Below are 21,421 nucleotides of genomic sequence, written 5' to 3' on the forward strand. Positions count from 1 at the left end.
GGTTTAGTCATCCCTCCTGACCCACCCTCTGGTTCTGCCTTGTGATAGCATAAACCACATTAATTTTAATTTCTATATTAATTTATGTATGTATTTGCAACAGCTTGATTGAATACTGTGATCCTTACAACTCTCAACTTGACAGAAACTAGAAGTACTTGGGGAAAGTCTTTGGTTTTTTGTTTGTTTTTGTTTTTTAGTTGGAAAAACACTAGTTCCTTTTGAGACATTCACCTCTACCAATTCTCACATCTGAATATAAGTACACCAGGAAAGAAAGAAAGTATATCACTTGAAAATGGTCCTTTGTGTTAGTAGTAAGGCATGCACTTCTGACAAATGAAAAGATGCTCATAATACTGAATGTCAGAAATAAGCTATTGATGTTACTTCTTGCTTTATGGGGAAAAAAAAGCAAGCTGTCTAGAATGTCTAGTTAAAGTATTTTAACCAATGGTTTTGAAACCCAAAATACCTGGTTTTACTCCAAGCCCTTTCATTTGTTAGCTTCAAGAGGCCAAGCAAGATACTTATCTTCTCCAAAGCTCATTTTCTTCAAAATGAAATCATAATGCTTGCTAAAATTTTCATCCCTGTTTCTCTTACCCATCACACAAAGGTTTTTTGTTTTGTTTTGTTTTGTTTTATTTTTTAAGTGCTGGGATCCTTTCATGGAGATGAAAGTGAGATGAAAAAGGTGAAAATATCATTTTACAGGACAGGATTGACAAGGACATGAACTTTGCTTTAAACATACTGACTATAAAATGCTCTGAGAGTTATTCCAGTTGGGAGAGGGGTCAAGAGCTTTGCTTAAAGCCCCAGCATTTACCCCAACACCCTGTCCTGTCAGCCTGTCTTCTTTATACTGTTCTTGATACTTTCTGGTTTCATGAACTCACTTCAAGTTTTCTCATCCCTCCAGGGAGAAAGTCTTAATGAGAAATTATCTAGATCAGGTTGGTCTGAGGGGGATTATCTTGGTTGTTAATTTGTATATGAAGACCCAGCCCACTGTGGGCAGCACCATTCCCTAGACAGGAGTTCCTGAGCTATATGAGACCAGAGAAGGCAGGCAGAAAGTCACAGTCATTTCTACATGGACCATGGATATAGTGTGACTAGCTTGCTTGCTTTTCAGCCTTGAATTCCTCTCAATGATGGATTGAAACCTGCAACTGTAAATGTTAATAAACTGTTTTCTCCCCAAAGTTGTGTCTTATCAGGGTATTTCTAGGGAAGACACTAACTCTCAAAGTACAAATAATTATTGGCTGAAAATAAGGTGACATGAATGAGAAAGTGTGCTTGCATTCACACACCTGGAAATGGCAGAGCCAACTGGAAATCAAGCAGTGCTCAAGTCTCATCCATCTCAGTGTCTGACAATTACTGAGAGTGAGCCCTGAGTCAACCTCATCTCCTGCCCATTCTCAACATTTCCCATCCCCAGGATGAGAGAGAAGCTTTGTGTTTCTTGAGAGCACCCCGAAATTTAGAAACTGACAAGAGCAATTGGAAACCTGCAAGAGGTACCTTTCCCTGGGAGACACAGTCATAAAATATGATGAGCTGAGCTAATTGTTAATGACAGACTAGTGATGTGCGGGTGCCTTTTCAGTTACACAGTTACTTGATGTAGGGATCTGTGCTACAGACCAGTCTAAGACCATGTTAGATAGGTAAGTAAGCATATAGGGTGGTAGATGACAGATAGATACATAGATACATAGATACATAGATGATAGATAGATAGATAGATAGATAGATAGATAGATAGATAGACAGATAGAGAGATAGATGATAGAATCTATCTCCAAGTTTCCTAGCATACAACTTCTAATATCATGTAATCTCTGAATTAGTAGATGTTTTCTGTGCATAAAAAAGTGGTCATACCCCATAAATAGGCCAAGGATATAAGCTGGTCACCTGAATCCATGCAACAGAATTATAGGTTGGGATTTTTCAGCCCCACTCCCTAACCTGTACACAGGGGAGGCAGGCCAAGGTTTAAGTTGATCATAAATAGTCAATATTTGTTTTAAACTATATGTTTTTCTTTTTTATTCTTTTATAATTTCAAACATATAGTTTACTTTGACCAATATTTTAATCAGTCATCCCTATTTGTGCCTTCTAAGATCCTCAAAGGACAGGATTTTAGGGAACTGATGTGTTGAAAATTTCATAAGCATTTTTGGTGGAAATATAAAATGGTGTAACTGACATGGGAAAAAGCATACAGATTTTGGTGATTTGGATAGGAATGGTCCCCATGGGCTCATATGTTTGAATGCTTGATCTCTAGGTAGTAGAGCTGTTTGGGAAGAATTAGGAAGCATGCTCTTGTTGGAGGAGATGTGGGCCTTGTTGGAGGAAGTGTCACTGATGCTGGGCTTTGAGATTTCAAAAGCCCACCCAAGGCCAGTATCCCCCCCTCTCTCTCTCTACGTGCAATTTGTGAATCCGATGTGAGCTCTCAGCTACTGCTACAGTGCCATGTCTTCTGGTCTGCCACCATGGCCCCTACCATAATGATTATGTACTAACCCTCTGAAACTGTAAGTAAGCCCCCAAATAAATATCTTCCTTTATAGTTGCCTTAGCCATGGTGTCTATTCACAGCAATAGAACAGTAACTGGGACATAGGTTAACCCCTCCCCCCAAGTTACACATACACACACACACACACACACACACACACACACACACACACACACACATACTTTTCTTACCTGATCTAGGGTAGCTCACTATGATGACATCATCATCTTTCACCAAAAAGTTCTGAGCAAAAGACAGAGACTCCACACTAAGGAAGTCAGACAGCATCTGGATCCCCTCAAACAAGAAGATATTGTCAGTCATCTTGACACAGTTGTGGGCTTCAGTGAGGCTGCCCAAGTGGCCTGGCTCGCTCAAGTGTTGAATGGAAGTGGCCGTATATGCTCCCGAGGAGGCTGCTAAGAGCCCACCTGTCAAAGTAGAGCAATGCACAGTCCTCTAGAGTTACCAGAAGAACAGAACTTATACAGGTGTGAGAACTAAGATGGGTGGGATTTGCAGAGTGACATAATTAATTGTGACAAACCTTTCAGAGTTTTCAAGCAGTGTTGCAGTGATCTTTCTGGAATAAGCAAGCACCCCAACAGCAATGAGAGTGGAACAGAAGAGTGTCACTGCTGGACTGAAGCTGAGATAATTCCTGAACAGTTTTGGTTCCAAGTCCAGTTTGCATTTCCACTTTATACTCTAATATGACAAGCTTGGGCAGTCAAGCAAGCAGGATTCTACAGAAGCTATGTGGCAGTCAGCAGGTCATTAAGGACAATTACCCTTTTTTTTCAGTTACATTTGAAGTTATTCTTGGTAAATAGGCCATACAAGTAGAGCTTTAAGTAACTGAGAAAATAACCCACTAGATCAACATTTAATAATGGTCTTTACTACCTCATTCTACTTCATTCCCTCCTCTTTACCTTTATAGCACCCTATGAATCTTTCTGAAGAAGTCGGCTGATACCACCTGCTGTGTCACCTGCAGCTTGACTGTTTTTACTCTAGTTCTGATGATCCTGGACAGGGTGTCTAAGCTGCATGGTCCTAACAGAAGTCCTGCTATGGTCATCCTAAGAGGCCCCATTAGCAGAGCCAGCCAGGGTCCACATGAAGTCCTATTGCTCTTCATGGCCTCTCAACTCTACCTCTGGCCTTCTCTTCTCTATAACTGTTTTGTATTTTCTCATACTATTTCTGATTGAGCAGCAAAAACATAGTATTCTTCATTTAAAACCATGGATATGCCTCCCTTTTCAGCAGTAATCAAGTCCTCTGTGGTTTGGGAGGAACATTGCTGCCAATGAATCAATCTGATTCTGAAGAGTGACTATGCTTTCTTGAACAATATGTCCCCCCCCCAAATTGTTCTCTTGTCCTTTGGCCACTTGTCCTTAGTCTGTCACTGGCTGGGGCCATTTCCAAAAGGAATTATAGTCTGTTTTATTGGTGCAGGCAGTTCCATCACAGAATGATGAGGTCTGAGGGATGATATGTGACTGGCATATTCCCAAGTAGCACTACCAGAAGGAGATGCAACAAAGCCCCTCTAGGGTGTGCTAAGTTATACTGATGGCTGTCCAGAAATTGGAGCTGCCTTGGGACAAGTCTTTTCTCCAGACTAATTTATGTGACAGGGTCAGAGACACTGGGTGGGAACTGTATAGGTGCACATCCACAGAATCAGAAGGACATCAGGAGGCAGAGTGGGAGCTGAGCCGTTGCCCCCATTCTGAGGTCGTTTTGAGATGGCCAGTTTCACAGAGGCTTGGCTGGGTGGGCTCTCATGGTCCACTCCTAGTTGGGGTCTACAGCAACCTTGACTTGCTCGTGTGGTGTAGCCACAGCTTGATACCTGCAGCTTTAAGAGCTAAGAGAGTGCTGAGGATTTGGCAATTTTTGTGTGCAGTGCCAGCCAAGTTTTTCAAGAACTGCTAAAGGTGGGTGTGTCCGTACCCCGCAGAGGTCCCCTGAGGCTTTTGGGAGTAGCAGAGGTGGATGGCCAGACAGGATCTCAAAAGGAGACTAACTACATTTACAGGGCATGCGTTACGCCCTAAACAGTAAAAGTGGCCGAATTTTTGCCCAAGGGAGGTCCCTTTCTAGGTAATGTTTGATCAGTGTAAATTCAAAGTTCTACTTACTCTCTCAACCCATCCTAATGATTGGGGGTGGTAGCATGAGCACAAGTTCCAGGTTAATCCTCTGCGCAGGTAGGAAAGGCTTCTATTATACTCAGCCTGCAAAAGTGCACGCCACAACCGTCCCCTCTGCTGGGTGGAATGTCAATGAGGACCACTTATGGATGTTTAAGTGGGTAGGAAGAACCCGCCATTTTGTATCAGCTTGTGGGTCTGCTTGGGATTGTTCCAAGCACACTGTAGACAGGCTTTGCCAACTTGTTTGGTCAGTGTTGGTAATCTCCAGGTCACCAAATATCTTTGCAACAATTCTCAAAGGGCAGATTTTCCAGATGGGTTGTTCCATGAGTTTGCCTGACTAGGCTAGGAGAGGTCATCTCAGGAATTACTATTTTCCTCTCTGAGGTAACCAGCCAGCCCTCCGGGTATTCAGCAGCCCTTTTTTCGGTTATTCTTTTTATTCCTTCTGGCTTCCATGAGGGGAGCTCTGGAAGCTCCAAGGGTGTAAACATACTCTCTGGGCTTAATGGAAGGGACCATGGTGCTGTGTCTCCACGGACTCCACCTTAGCTCTTTGTGTGAGCCTAACAGTACACCAGTGCCAGACCAGGGGCTGGGGGTTGGGGGCCAGCAGACAGCCTCAAGGAGCTGTAGGATTTTGTGTCTGTAGGATTTTGTGTCTGATTTTGTGTCTGTGTCTTTGTCCTCTGAGGGAAGAAGTCCCTTTTCCCAATATGTTGCAGCTTTAATTCTTTTTTTTTTTTTCAGTTAAAAGGGAGGTTTATTTTGTGGGGTAGCTTACAAGTGAAGGGATAGGTAACAGGGTCTGGGAAAGGTGTGTTGCAGTCTGGTGGTGTTCTCTGGAGAACTCTGCTTGGTCTATCTCCAGTGTCCAGGATCCAGGAACCCAGAGAGATGGCACATTCAGATCTCAGGACTTAAGGGTTCCTGTCTCAGCCCCTCCTTGTAGGTGTGACAATAACTGGAAGCTCAATGGGGGTTGTACTTCCAGGTCAAAGCTGGAACAGCTACCCATTGTTATTTCAGGTGGTCCCCAGGTCTGACTCTTCTACTCTGTGTTTTGATCATGGCCGGTACTCATTCTTGATGACATCTTACCCACTTGTGTCCCATGTTTTGTGTCTTCCTAAAGGTTTGTTTCTGCTTTTCTCTAAAGATTTAACACTATTGGTCTTCTAATAGTCCCAGTTCAAATAAAATTTAAAGCTGACTTTGGAGTTGGAGAATGGCTCTCTCTTCTTTAAACTCAAGCATGTTGTTAAAAGGAAAATGCAAACTCCCTGTATCATGCCAGAATAAAAGAGCCATCTTCTGCTATGGTACAGGACAAAAGCAAAATTAATTAAGGGACTATTCTATTACTAATCTCAACTCTTTGATTCTATTCTGATTCTTTAAACTGTTCTTAAAGTATGAATTTTATATCAAAATTTACAAGATTAACATATATAGATATATAGATATACATTTTAAACTTTGTTAAGATATGAATGGTCATATAGAGTACTAATTCTAAAAAAAAAAAGACTTCAATTACCTGCATATATATATATATATGTCTTTGTGTTCGAGTCTCTTATCAGTTTTCTTCAGGAAATCACAGCCAGGCCTAACATCAACTGAAGTCTCCAGGAAGAAGATGGGGCCCCACAACAACAATTCCACGTGGACAATAATAATATCATTAAGCTGACAAACATCATCCACAGATCAGCTTTGAACTACAAGGTGCTCAGAGCAATTTTGAGATGACTAGCTGAGATGATCCAGTCTCAAAGACTACTTGAATAAGGACTTGAGATAAACCCTGAACTTTGGCATTATACACAGACTGGATAATGAAGGATATAGTTACCTTTCCTAGAATTTGACAATTAACCTAAAATTTTTCTTTCAGGATAAAGATAACTTCGCCCATACCCAGCAGGAAGCAATTTTAAGAATATGACGCCCAGATTCCCAAAGAGGTGGTGTGGGGCAGGTGGTTTTTTTGGTCTTTTTAATGGGTTTTGGTTCTGGGATAATTTTCAATGTTTAGGGGGGTTTGGTTACAAGTTATTGTCAAGGGTTAGGAAAAAGGCTAAGCAAAGGAGATTAGATCAAAGGTTCTTGTTTTAAAAAAAAGAGAAGAAAGAAAGAAAAGAAAAAGACAATTACTAGTTTTAAAAACTTTACATTGGATTGGATTGTTTTATATTGTATCAAATTTGAAATTGATATTGTTAGAAAATGCTATATGTATATTTCTAATTGTATTTATACCATTCATTTAACAATGTAATGCAGTTTTCTGATCCTTGAATGTTATTATTACCAACTGTTAGGATATAAAGAAATGAAAGTTAGTAGTTAGACATTACAATAGAACTTGTAGTCATATTAGATATGTTTTAAAAATTGAGCAGAGATGTTTTAGACAGGTCATCTTCAAACCCTTCAGAGATCTACAGAATATGGCATTTAAAATGTTTTAATAACTTAGAAAATTTTTCTTTTTTGAGACATGTCGGCTCCTGGCAGTACCAATCTACTTCAGAGAAAATATGAGCATTGAGGAAACTGCATAAGGAGTCAATTTTCATTGTGGCAAAAGTTAGCCACTGGACAACAAAGTATCCTCAAATCAACAGGACAAAATGGACAGACAGAACACGAAACAAAGGACTACTGAATCTTGCCAAAACAAGTGTGGCTGTGGCTTTATCAAAAGGCATCTTCTGAGGCCAGGACAATATGGCCCCATCCCTGAAGTGGCCTTCGAAATCTGGAAAAGGTAGAGTGCCCTTTTCTTCTAAGGCAGCTGAACAGGCAGTGGGCCGATGGCTTCTGTTGTGCAATGGAACAACAGCTGAAAGCTCATGCCTCTCAGTAGTAGACTGGCATTAAATAGAGGGATGTGGAGAAGAAGGGGATGCTGAGATGAAGCCATATATACACAGCCAAGAAGAATGGACAGCTGAATTGAAAAACCATCAACAATTTCCAGAATTTAAAATCCTGAATCATGACAGGACACTAGTGGAATTCAGGTGTTTCTGGTACATGGACTGCTCTCACCCAATGTGAGGTTGAAATGTTGACCTTGTGTACATCCTACTTCACAAATGAGTCTGTCAGATACACTAAGCCTATAGGCTGAAGATGATGCCCCAACACTGCGGAGAAACCTCAGGTGACTGTCCAGGCAGCTGGCTGTTTCTGTCAACTCACAAATTTTTTGGAAGTTGCTTGCATGCACTTCCTGTTTTTTAATTTTTGTTAGCTAATATTATTCCTTCTTGGGTCTCAGAGGCAGTTGAAGATTAGTTAGTTATGGTTGAAGATTAGTTAGTTATGGTTGAAGATTAGTTATAGTTGAAAATTAATTAGGATAGAAAGTGCATTAGATACATCTTGGATTTACCAAAATAGGATAGATAATGAAATTATTTTCTCTGATTTGTCAAATACCTGTTTAGGTATTTATTACTTGTATATATTGTATATAGTTATTGTACTTTTGTATATAGTTTTTTTTGTTAGTTATAACCTTTTGCTTTTTTTCTTTTTATTAAAATAGAAAAGGGGAAATGTGGTGGTATTCTAATTGTACTGAAATGTGATTTTGATTATATGTTAATAAATAAAGTTACCAGGGGGTCAGAGCTATTAGAGCCATAGCAAGAGTGTGGCGGTGGTGGCACACGCCTTTAATCCCATAGATCTCTGTGTGTTCAGGGATACAGCCAGCATTGGAGACATATGCCTTTAAGACCTGGGGGGTGGTACATACAGACAGTGACGAGGCAGTCACTTGTTTGGGTTTACAACAAATGAGAAGGCAGAACAAAATACTATAAAAAGACGTACAGACAGGATGTAGCTCACTTTCGGGAAGCTGGGACACAGCAGGAGGAAGGGTGAGATTTTAGCTCTCAGCTCTGACCTCCTGGCTTTCTCTTTTACATTGTTTCTGTGTTTCTTATTTAATAAGATGGTTGGTTACACACATAGGAATAAGGGACATGAACATTGAGGTGTTGAGTGGAGTACTATTCAGAGGGCCTGATCCAGCTGGGGGCCCCTCAGCCTTTGGTTCATAGTTCATGTGTTTCCATTCATTTGGCTATTTTTTTCAATAATTGAGTAAAATAATTCTTTTGATGGGAAAGGCTATTCCTCCACTTGTAGGCATGGGGTCCCATTAATAAAAACTGCCATTCTAAACTCCGGAGCAGAAAAACTTTTCTGTACAGTCATGTACATCTACATAGTCATGAAGGAGCTCTCATCCTCTCAGGCAAGCATATAGCTGGATAACATTACTGTCATCTGACATTATGCAGACACTAAGAGACCATGAATGCCAACACAGACTATTATACCCAACAAAATTCTCAATAAACATAGAGGGAGTAAACAAAGTATTCCATGATAAAACCAGACTTAATATCTTTCCACAAATCCAGCCCTACAGAAAGCCCTAGAAAGAAAAATCCAACCTAAGGAAGTTAGATACACCCATGAAAACACAGGCAATAAATAGTTACACACCAACAAATACCAAAGAAGGGAAACATACAACACAACCACCAAAAAAAACAGGAATTAACAAACACTGGTTATTAATATCCATTAATATCAATGGTCTCAACTCACCTATAAAAAGACACAGGCTAACAGAATGGATACAAAAACAAGATCCATCATTCTGCTGCTTACAAGAAACACACCTCAACTTCAAAGACAGACACCACCTCAGAATAAAAGGTTAGGGGAAGACTTTCCAATCAAATGGATTTAGGAAGCAAGTTGGTGTAGCTATCCTAAATTCTAATAAAATAGACTTCAAACTAAAATCAATCAAAGGAGATAGGAAAGTACATTACATATTTATCACAGGGAAAATTCGACAAGATGAAGTCTCAATTCTGAATATTTATGCCCCAAATACAAGGGCACACACATTTGTAAAAGAAACATTACTAAACCTTAAATCACACATTAAACCCCACACACTAGTAGTAGAAGACTTTAAAACCCCACTCTCACCACTGGACAGGTCTGCCAGACAGAAACTTCACAGAGAAATAAGAGAACTAACAAAAGTCATGACTCAAATGACTTAATAGATATCTACAGAATATTCCACCCTAACACAAAAGAATATGCCTTCTTCTCAGCACCCCATGGAACTTTTTGTAAAATTGACCACATGCTTGGTCACAAAGCAAATCTCAACAGATACAAAAAAAATGGAATAACTTCCTGTAATTTATCAGACCACCATGGATTAAAGTTAGATTTCAACAACAACAAAAATTACAGAAAGCATACAATCTCATGGAAACTGAATAAAGCCCAATTGAATCACCAATGGGTCAAGGAAGAAATACAGAAAGAAATTAAAGATTTCCTAGAACTCAATGAAAACGGATGTACAACATACACAAATTTATGGGACACTATGAAAGCAGTGCTAAGAGGAAAATTCATAGCACTCAATGCCCACATCAAGAAGATAGAGAAATCTTGACTTCCCTTCTGGATCAGAGGTAAGTATCCTGGCCCAACACGGAACCCATCCCTGGGCACCAGCCACTCTGGGAAGACCTGCCCAACTTGGCCCCAGGTTCTGGCCACCGGGCAGGTCCCCTTCAAGCCCCACCGGGAGGGATCCCCTTTTCCAAGCCCCCCAGCAGCCCCTGCAATCACCGTGCCCTGCCACCATGTCCATCTGCCTGAGACCCCAGCCACTTCCTGAGACTTAGAGCCCGGCCCCCAGCTCCCATCCTGCCCCTGACTTCCATTCTGGACCAGAGGTGAGTATCCGGGCCCAACCCGGACCCCATCCCTGGGCACCAGCCACTCAGGGAAGACCTGCCCAACTTGGTCCCAGGTTCTGCCCACCGAGCAGTACACCTTCTAGCCCCACCAGGAGGGATCCCCATTTCCAAGCCCCCCTGGCAGCCCTGCAATCTCCATGCCCTGCCCCCACGCCCATCTGCCCGAGACCCCAGCCACCTCCTGAGACTTAGAGACCGGCCCCCAGCTCCCATCCTGCTCCTGACCTCCCTTCTGGACCAGAGACTTCCAGTCCAGATAAGAGCTTCCATCCTGCCCCGGAGTTCCCATTTGGACAAGAGAACTCCCATCTGGAAAAGAGAAAGAGACTTCCTGAATCTGTCAGCTCTTTCTGAACCAAGTACACTGATAAGACCAAGAAGGAACCACAAGAAGATGGGCAGACGTCAAGGAAGAAGTACATACAACAAAATGAAAATCAATACAGCATCACCAGAACCTAGCCTGCCTCCAACATCTAGACCTGAACATCAAAAATTGGAAGAAGCAGAAGAAAGTAGCCTTATGAGTAACATCATGAAGAAGTTAGAGGCTTGTGTAGAGGAAAAGACAAGAAAATTGGAAGAACTCTGTAAACAACTAGAGGAAAGGGCAAACAAATTAGAAGAAAACAATAAAGTCCTGCAAGAAAACAATAAAGTCCTGGAAGAAAACAATAAAATCCTGGAAGAAAACAATAAAGTCCTGGAAGAAAACAATAAAGTACTGAAAGAAAATCATGAAAAAGCAATGAAACAAATAAAGGAAACAGTCCAAGACCTGAAAAGGGAAATTGAAAAAATAAAGAAGACACAAACAGACGGAATGCTGGAAATAGAAAACCTGAGGAAAAGATCGGGAACTTCAGATGCAAGTATAACCAACAGAATGCAAGAGATGGAAGAGAGGATCTCTGGCATTGAAGATACAGTAGAAGAAATAGTTTCATCAGTCGAAGGAAACACTAAAGCCAACAAAGTCATGAACCAAAATGTCCAAGAAATTTGGGACACCATGAAAAGACCAAACCTACGAATTATAGGGATAGAAGAAGGTGAAGAATACCAACTCAAAGGCACAGAAAATATATTCAACAAAATTATAGAAGAAAACTTTCCCAACTTAAAGAAGGAAATGCCTATGATGATACAAGACGCCTATAGAACACCAAACAGACTAGACGACCCATAAAAGTCCCCTCCACACATAATAATTAAACAACTAAATGTACAGAATAAAGAAAGAATATTAAGAGCAGCAAAGGAAAAAGGCCAAGTGACCTATAAAGGCAAACCCATCAGAATAACACCCGAATTCTCAATGGAGACTTTGAAAGCCAGAAGGACCTGGACAGATGTAATGCAGACACTAAGAGACCATGGATGTCAGCCCAGACTAATATACCCAGCAAAACTTTCAATCATCATAGATGGAATGAACAAGACATTCCAAGACAAAGCCAGATTTAAACAATACCTACCCACAAACCCAGCCCTACAGAAAGCACTAGAAGGAAAATTCCAACCGAAGGAAGTCAGATACACACTCGAAAACACAGGCAATAGATAAAGCCACAGCAGTAACCCCAAAGAAGAGAAGTACACACACGCTACAACAAAAAATAACAGGGATGAACAATTACTGGTCATTAATATCCCTTAATATCAATGGACTTAATTCACATATAAAAAGACATAGGCTTAAAGAATGGATATGAAAGCACGACCCATCTTTCTGCTGCATACAAGAAACACATCTCAAATTCAAAGACAGACACTGCCTAAGAATAAAAGGCTGGGAAAAGACTTTCCAATCAAATGGTCTTAAGAAACAAGAGGGGGTAGCCATTCTGATATCCAACAAAATAGACTTCAAACTAAAATCAATCAAAAGAGATCAAGAAGGGCATTACATCCTCATCACAGGAAAGATCCACCAAGATGAAGTTTCAATTCTGAACATTTATGCCCCAAACACAAGGGCACCCACATATATAAAGGAAAGATTACTAAAGCTTAAACCACATATAAAACCCCACACATTAATAGTGGGAGACTTCAACACCCCACTTTCACCACTGGACAGATCTCCCAAATAGAAACTTAACAGAGAAATAAAGGACTTAACTGATGTCTTGACCCAAATGGATCTAATAGATATCTACAGAACATTCCACCCTAACAAGAAAGAATATATCTTCTTCTCAGTACCCCATGGAACTTTCTCTAAAATCGACCACATACTTGGCCACAAAGCAAATCTCATCAGATACAAAACAATTGGAATAACCTCCTGTGTTCTATCAGACCACCATGGTTTAAAGTTAGATTTCAACAACAACAAAAACTACAGAAAACCTACAATCTAATGGAAACTGAATAATGCTCACCTGAATCACCAATAGGTTAAGGAAGAAATAAAGAAAGAAATTAAAGACCTCCTAGAGATCAATGAAAATGAAGACACCATATATCATACCTTATGGGACACTAAGAAAGCAGTGCTAAGAGGGAAATTCATAGCACTAAATGCCCACATAAAGAAGTTGGAGAAATCTCACACTAGTGACTTAACAGCACACCTGAAAGCTCTACAACAAGAAGAAGCAAAGTCTCCCAGGAAGAATAGACGCCAGGAAATTACCAAAGTGAGAGGTGAAATTAATAAATTAGAAACTAACAGAATAATACAAAAAATTAATGAAACAAAGAGTTGGTTTTTGAGAAAATCAACAAGATAGACAAGCCCTTATCCAAACTAACCAAAAGACAGAGAGAGAGAATCCAAATCAACAAAATCAGAAATGAAAAGGGGGGCATAACAACAGACATTGAGGAAATCCAGAGAATTATCAGGTCATATTTCAAAAACCTCTACTCCACAAAACTAGAAAACCAAAAAGAAATGGACATTTTTGTAGCAGGAATCTTAAAAGTTCTTATTAATAAAATCAAACCCAAGGCAAGTTATTGGGGTCCATGCTGGTAGATCAGAGAGACAGAACAAGCCACAGCTATCTCACCTCCCCGGATCCTCATCTGGTCTTGTCTCCTCAGACTGGAGGCCTCTGAGTCCTCATCCGGAATGGGTCTCAGCTGAATTACTGCTCAAAAGCCTGAATGCTTAACCAGCCAAATGCTTAACCAGCCAAAAGCTTCTAGTTTCTGGTCCTCACGCCTTATATATCTTTCTGCTTTCTACCACCACTCCCTGGGATTAAAGGCTGGCTTTCTGGGATTAAAGGTGTGTGTCACCATGCTTGGCTATTTCCAATGTTGCCTTGAACTCACAGATATCCAGAGGGATTTCTATCTCTGGAATGCTAGGATTAAAGGTGTGAGTGCCACCATTTTCTAGCCTTTGTATCTAGTGGCTGTCTGTTCTCTGACCCCAGATAAATTTATTAGAGTACACAATATTTTGGGGAACACAATACCACCACATTTCCTCTCTTTTTGTCTAAAATTAAAAAAGCTTATAACTAATACAAGAAAAACTATCTTCAATAAGTATATGCAATATACAGTCAAGATTACATTCACAATGTCTAGTCCATTAACATTTGACAGATCCAGACAAAAAACTCCATTATATATATTAACAATGTCCAGTCCAGTAACATCTGATAAACTCAGACCAAAAAATTTTCATTACTTATCTTATTTAAAACAAGTAGTTCCTTTTTAAAAGTAGATTCCATAATCTCCCTTTTTATCTTATCATATCCATATTTTCTCTTTTTTCTTTTCATAATAGATTCATTAGTCTACCTTTTGTCATTTTTATATCTTCCCCTTTTTCTTCAGTGTAGATTCAATGATCTACCTATTTATCCTATTATTTCTTTATCTTTTTTCTCAGAGTAGATTCGATGATCTATCTCATATCTATATTCTCTTTTTCTTTTTGCTTTCTAGGGGTGAAGATATCTTTAGGGAATCTTGAAAAGAAAATTTTTGTGTTAATTGTCAAGTCCTGTGTCATTTGTCCAGTCTCTGCATAAAATGAAAGTTCAGGGCTTGTTTCAAGTCTTTGTTCAAGTAGTCTGTCAGGCTGGATCATCTCAGCTAGCCATCTCAAAATGCCCCTGGTTGGTAGTTAACGGCCCAGGGATTCACCCTCTGACTTGGAACAAGGTTGGAAAAGATATTAATAAATTGCTCAGAAATGGGGAAAATGTCCCTGATGCCCTTTTTAGTTTTTATGGTGTGATTAGAGATATTTTAAAGAAAACAGAGGGAGACGGACATGTTTCACATTTATTAACCCTTGTGGAGGAGTTTCTCTCAGACTCCCCCTGCCTGATGCCTGATAATGAGTCTGGAGCCACAGCGGCCACTCCGCCAAAAAATGAAAGTAAAACAAGAATGGCTGCTTCTCCCCTGACGGCAACTCTTGCTCTTGGGAGCAGAGGAGCCCTTCTGTACAGAAGTTTAATAAATCCTCCTGCTATTGCATCAACTGGACTGGAGTCTGTGTTCTTGGGGCACCCACTTGGGACCCTAAAATTTGGGGTCCAACATTGGAGGTTCCACCAAGATTGGGGTGCCCCCCGGACCCCCACTCTGCCAGTTGGAGGTAAACACGAGCTTGATCTATGTTTTATGTTATTGTGTCTTGTCTTTTGTCTGGTTGATTTGGCATTTACTGCGCAGACTGTGTCTGTCCTTGTCTTCTTTGTGTTTGTTTTTTTGGAGTCTGTCTTTTGTCTCTACCTTTCTCTCTCCATATGGGCAACAACTAACTACCCCCCTAAGTTTGACTTTAGATAACCGGAAGGATGTCCTCGCTCAGGCTTGCAATGCCTCTCTGGAAGGCAAGAAAAAGAAATGGATCACCTTCTGTTCCTCGGAATGGCCAGCCTTTGGAGTTGGCTGGCTGGGGGACGGGACTTTTAACGTTGATTGATGTGATTTCACAGGTGCCTGGGTGAAGCTGTTCCTTACTACTTTGCTTGCCCCAGCAACACTGGGGCTCCAACCCCCACCTCTTCCTTCTCAAACTCCCCTTACTCCCCTTGCCCTTTCAGCCCTGGCTGCCCTCCGACCATTTACTCCCTTTACCCTCTTAAGGAAATCAAGCGTGAAAAACCCCCGGTCCTTGCAGAGGACCCGGGAGACTAATGATGGAATCACCCCCCTCATGCAGATCCACCTGCCGGCGTAGAAAAATAAAAAAATAAAAAAATCCTCCAAAACAGCTCCGGACACTGGCTAGGCAGCCTGTGAGCAATGGAGCAGAGAGGAGCTGGCAGGAGTTAGCTGGAGCCTTGAGGAGCTCAGAATGTGGGGGCTGGTAGAGATATAACTCCCCCTCCAGGATCACAGCTGACAGGTCTGTGGGCCCAGCCAGGGCATGGAATCTCCCATGCTGTTGGATGGGACTCCCAAGACCTGCCCCGGGAGCTAAAACCTGATCAAGATCTGGCTCCAAGAATGGAATGTCACTCCCTATATGAGGCTAACTGACAGTTTCTTGTCTATGATTACTGAGGAAAATCACAAGAAAGAATTTGATATAAAAGGTTATAAAAGGTCTGTAAACTGTTATGGTTTCTTATACCTGCAAATACTGAATTTGAAAGTTAATTCTGGTTGGTTTTCATCTTAAAAACGGCTAATGATTCTGCAAACTGCTTATGTGTGTATATGAACAGGTATGTGACTTGGAAATGTAAGCAAGCTTTAACTGTATGTATGTATGTATGTATGTATGTATGTAAGTATGTATGTAACTTGGATCCAACTGTGTGTATGTGTACAAGTAATCATTGTTTTAAAAAAATATATGTAACACCTAAATACTTATGTCTTTACCAAGTGTTCAACAAGTTTCTAAAAAAGTTAAATAGATAACAACATATGTTTAATAAATAAGATATTTGATGAATATTAAAGCTGCACATCAATGTTTTTTATACACAGAAATATACCTTGCTCTGGCAGCTAAACTTTGTAATTTAAGATTTACCCATGTAAAATGATAATGATTTTAAAGACATAAAAGAATCATAAAAAAAAAACAGCTGAGGTTTGCAAATATATGGCAGGACTAAAGTTTCAAAAAGAGTCTGGTTGCAGTGATGGACCTTAGCAGTTTTAAAAATTGCCAATGACAGATGATGATCACCGGAAACACCAGCCATAATAAAATAAAACAGACAGGCTATGTATGTGCTGCCAAAGGTAGGGTCAAAGAAATCATCCAAGCCTCTAAGTAAAAAAAACCAAAAAGATTATAAATGAGTCCTAGATATTAAACTTTGGGATTGTTTGTACTCTGGAGCTTGGTTCAGATTAAGAGGATGCCATGTTTTCTCCCCCTTAAAGTAAAAAAAAAAAAGGTACTTCATTGTTATTACAGAAGACATTTGAGAGATCATAATCCTTTAAAGGCAATTTTTATAGTTAAAAACCAATGACTTAAAAATGTTTCTCCTTACCCAAGGTACATTCAGGCTTAAGAATGTTGTCTAGCCTCATTGTGTTTGCTAAGTTTGTTAAGCTTAAGTTATTTGGATAAGCTGATACATATATATGTCTTATATTGATGTTTTGTTTTGATTTCTTTACTGAACCTATATTTGATACTAGAAGAGCTTCAACTTAAAGGCATTGTTTTTATTCAGTCCCTTGCATATGTTTTCAGGGTTGAGCTTGAAACAAATAGTTAGAAACAAACTTTGTCTATTCAGACACCTGGACAGCCCTCATACTTCAGAGATCTGCAGAATATGGCATTTAAATGTTGATCTAAAAGTTTATTATATCAGACAGGCTTCCAGATCCTAGCAGTGACCCAAGGTCTCTGAAGAAGATTATGTATGAGGCACCACAACGTCTCTGCCTGGATTATGACAAGGCTGACCACAGGGCAGGATGCCCCAGTGCAACACCTGCCACCAGGACCCAGCCCAGACTGTGGACAAGCAGTAGGACACTGTCAGTCTTCCGTGTCCCTATTCCACAGAAAAAGTACTCTGCCTTATGGGCTTGATGGCGGAAGAAGATTGATGCTGTTCTGACTGGTGCCTCCAACACTATGGAGACCTGGGTAGGGATTGGTCCCTGTAATTTATAGGATTGGATGCTTCTTGGTCAGCACTCAGATATAGTTTATCCTTCTCAGATCTCTGACAGTACTGATGGCTAGGCTAGCTCTAACTTTGTCAGCATGGCAGCACCAGACAACCAGATCCTTCTGCAAGGCCATAGCTAGCTTGTTAGCTCACTTTTAAAAAATGTTCTAAGATATAAAAGTTTAAATAAGTCATAAAGGTTCAGATATAAGTCTAAAATGAGATATGTTTCAGATTACTCTCCTGTTCTATGGTTCAGTGCTTGACATTTAAAAGTCCTGATGAGCTGATAGAGTAATGACTACTTACTGTTCAGTCACAAGCCCAACATTTTGGATTTGTTTTAGATGTCATCTAAATATGTCTACTTATACCTAGCTTTCTGGACAAAAGAATAATGCCCAAGTCTGTAGTTCTTGTTGGGACTCAGAGGTATGAGTTCACTTCTGCTGTTTTACAGATACCCATTACCTGCTTTGTCTACAATATGGATTTCAGTATAGATTGGTAATACTAATGTATCTAAAACTTTTATGTCATTTTGCAAAAAGGCCTCAAAGGATCAAAAGAGTCATAAAAACATAAACCCACTTCACAGAGGTCGAAAGGACCCCAGATAAGTATTCCTAAAGATGGTATTTTTCCTCTCTCCTGGTCTTGAGACTAATGCTTTTCCCATTACTAAGGGTTCCAAATAAGTTCATAAATTTTAACTTCTGTTCCTAGTTTAAATCTGTCTCAACAGATTTCTACTTGGCTGGCAGACACCTCCAAGTTTCAGTTGCTGACTCCACTGCTCCAGACTACTGTGGGCTCAGGATGTGCTAAAGGCTAACGTGGACCAGCCTCGCTAACATGATTCTTTTCTGTCCCTATGCGGTCAGGCAGCTACATGCTACTGACAAATGCCCCCTGCCCAGTCTTTGACCAGCTTTTCAGCCTTTGGGGGGAGGGGCCCTGATAACGGCGCCCCAATGCCAGCTTGAAGCAGTTCCAGAAGAGAATACATCGTCCCATTTCCCTTGTTCAGAAAAGGCTGAAATGCTGGGTCAAAAGAAAACTCACTGGCATAGAGACCAGATGGCTAATTATACATGAACTATGCATGGCCATTACAGGCCATGAGTTACTAAAATAGGCCATGAGTTACTAAATGTAATACCATAATTTTAAGATTAAAATTTGCCACAAAAAATGGGGGAATGAAAGACCCTAGCCCTTCAGGCTTACACCCCCAAGACTCAGGAAAAGAGAAACTTCAAACACCAGGAAATTAGAAACTAAAATTCTAGTTCCAAGGGCAACCTGACTTAGCCATTGTTCAATCTCCCCTGCAACCATATAACAATGTAAAGAGATTTCTGTTAAGAGATGTGCTCAACTGTGACTGGGATAGTTGCAGGTGTTCCAGGAAGGACCACTGTGACCTTTGTGTAAACTCCATTCCTGCCCTGGTACCGCCCCCCGCCCCCCGCTTGAGGTTTCAGAAAGAATGTACCTGTTGAAGTAACAGTACCCCCTCTGTGATCACTCTGTACCCAGACCTCCCCCAACCCTACACCAAGCACCGTGACTACCATCGTAGACTCCAGTAATGGCACTCTCCTTACTCCTTTTGGGGGAACAAGAGATAGATTGTTTGATTTGGTCCAGGGAGCCTATCTGGCCCTAAACACCACAAATCCAGACCAAACCTTGGATTGCTGGCTCTGCCTTACCTTCAGTCCCCCTTATTGTGAAGGAATCGCCTTTCAGTCTGCTGCCAGTAACCTCACTTCCCCGAGCAATAGGTGTCAAACTAGGCCACATAAGCTAGCACTCCCTGAGGTCTCCGGACAAGGTTCCTGTTTGGACAAGGTCCCATCGACCCACAGCCACCTCTGTAACCAAACACTGACACCCTATAAAGGGAGCTATTATCTCGAGGCACCAAAGGGTCCTACTGGGCCAGAGAATCAATGGATAAACTAAGAGAAAGATTGGCACAAAGAAAACGTGATTTTGAGAATCAAAACAATTGGTTTGAGGGCTGGCTAAAAGAATCCCCTTGGCTTTCTACCCTGATCCCCACCCTCCTGGCCCCCCTGATTATTTTCCTTCTCCTCCTCACCTTTAGTCCTTGGGCTTTTCAATGGCTAACACAATTCATAAAAAAATCAGATTGATTTGGCTCTATCAAAAACTGTCTCAATACATTACCATCGTTTAGAAACTCGAGATCAAACTATCAAAACAGGTGAAAGGCTAAGGTTCAGCGTCCTATGACCCTAAAACCCCCCTACAACTAAAGGCTAGAGGATACTCAATGACGGGATTAGGATGGGGCCTGTGCTGGGGGCACAACGTACAGAGGTCATCGAGACTGGCTCAACATGTCACATTGCCAGACACAGGATGCACTCCATATAGCCTAAGACAGGGGCCCACTTTGGTCATTTTAAAGACAGAAGGGGGAGTTGTTGGGAGCCTAAAGTTGGATGACTGCACTCTGACCTTTCTTGCTTGGATGATCTGACATAACTACACCCTTGACAACTGTTACTAAGTTACAAAAAACAACAACTCCCGGAAAAAAAAAACACAAAATGTACCTTTAGATTAATATACTTTTAGATTAACTTCCTGGAGTATGTTCGGTTGGTCAGTTGCACAAGCAGTGGACCAAAGAAACCTCACCCTGACTCTATTCTTCAAAGAGACCTCACCCAGACCCTATTCTTCAAACTTTCACCCCCCCTTTTCCCCTATTCATTTCTCCTATCTACCAGCATATATAAACCTGCTTCCCCTTGCAATAAACGAGACCTTGACGCGACTCAGACTGACTCTGTCTTTCTTTATGCGCCTGGTCTCCTTTCTCTCTCAACCCCATTGGTCTTTCAGGAGGTGCCTCCTCAGGTCCTACCTAATAACCTGGCCTGCTGGATGGGTCAAGCAAATATCGCAAAAGCAATAGAATTGATCTTATAAAGAGAGCTGATTGGATCTTGCCTCGAATTATATGGGAAAAACCCATATCTGGAGTTCGTACATTTTATACAGATGCCAACAAACAAGGAAAGGCAGGTTACGAATCAGAAAATTTAAGTAAAGTGGTTCAAAGTTCTTATGATTCAGTGCAAAAATCAGAATTGTATGCTATTCTGTTGGTATTAATGGATTTTTCAGAACCTCTCAACATAGTAACTGACTCTCAGTATGCTGAAAGAGTGGTATTACATATTGAGACTGCAGAATTTATCCCTGATGCTTCAGAATTAACTTCACTATTTATTCAATTACAAGATACAATCAGGAAAAGGAGTCATCCTTTATATATAACTCACATCTGATCCCATACTGGTCTGCCAGGCCCTCTAGCACAAGGCAATGATGAGATTGATAAATTATTGATAGGAAATGTGCTGGAGGCCTCAGAATTTCATAAAAAACATCATGTCAATAGTAAAGGTTTAAAAAAAGATTTTCCATAACCTGGCAACAAGCCAAAGAAATAGTAAAGAAATGTCCTACTTGTTCCTTCTACAATCAAACGCCATTACCAGCAGGATGTAACCCAAAGGGTACTCAGAGGAATGAAATCTGGCAGATGGACGTGTTTCACTTTGCAGAATTTGGAACATTGAAATATGTACACCACACCATTGATACTTTTTCAGGATTTCAATGGGCAACTGCTTTGAGTTCTGAAAAAGCTGATTCTGTAATCACTCATTTGCTAGAAGTTATGGCCATCATGGGTATACCTGCACAAATCAAAACTGACAATGCTCCATCATATGTCTCTGTTAAAATGAA

At 40.7% G+C, this 21,421-nt stretch overlaps 1 protein-coding gene across 4 annotated transcripts in view; it reads right to left on the reverse strand.

Annotated features, from left to right (window-relative positions):
- The window catches only part of LOC114703946 (3-beta-hydroxysteroid sulfotransferase-like), a 31,452-nt gene extending 12,000 nt beyond the window's left edge, over positions 1-19,452 (reverse strand). The window contains exons 1-3 of one of the 4 annotated variants that reach the window (XM_037202078.1): positions 19,342-19,397; positions 3,096-3,256; positions 2,740-2,979 (exon numbers count right to left, since the gene is read on the reverse strand). In XM_037202078.1, the coding sequence (XP_037057973.1) occupies positions 2,740-2,872 (133 nt within the window). In that variant the 5' untranslated portion in view covers positions 2,873-2,979; positions 3,096-3,256; positions 19,342-19,397. Of the gene's footprint in view, positions 1-2,739; positions 2,980-3,095; positions 3,257-13,567; positions 13,618-19,341 lie in introns of those variants that run through there. The other 3 variants (XM_028884993.2, XM_037202076.1, XM_037202077.1) reach the window with 3 other exon arrangements.
- Between the last annotated feature and the right edge of the window lie 1,969 nt (positions 19,453-21,421).

This window comes from Peromyscus leucopus, chromosome 1 (assembly GCF_004664715.2).
Source record: "Peromyscus leucopus breed LL Stock chromosome 1, UCI_PerLeu_2.1, whole genome shotgun sequence".
NCBI classification, from domain to species: domain Eukaryota; kingdom Metazoa; phylum Chordata; class Mammalia; order Rodentia; family Cricetidae; genus Peromyscus; species Peromyscus leucopus.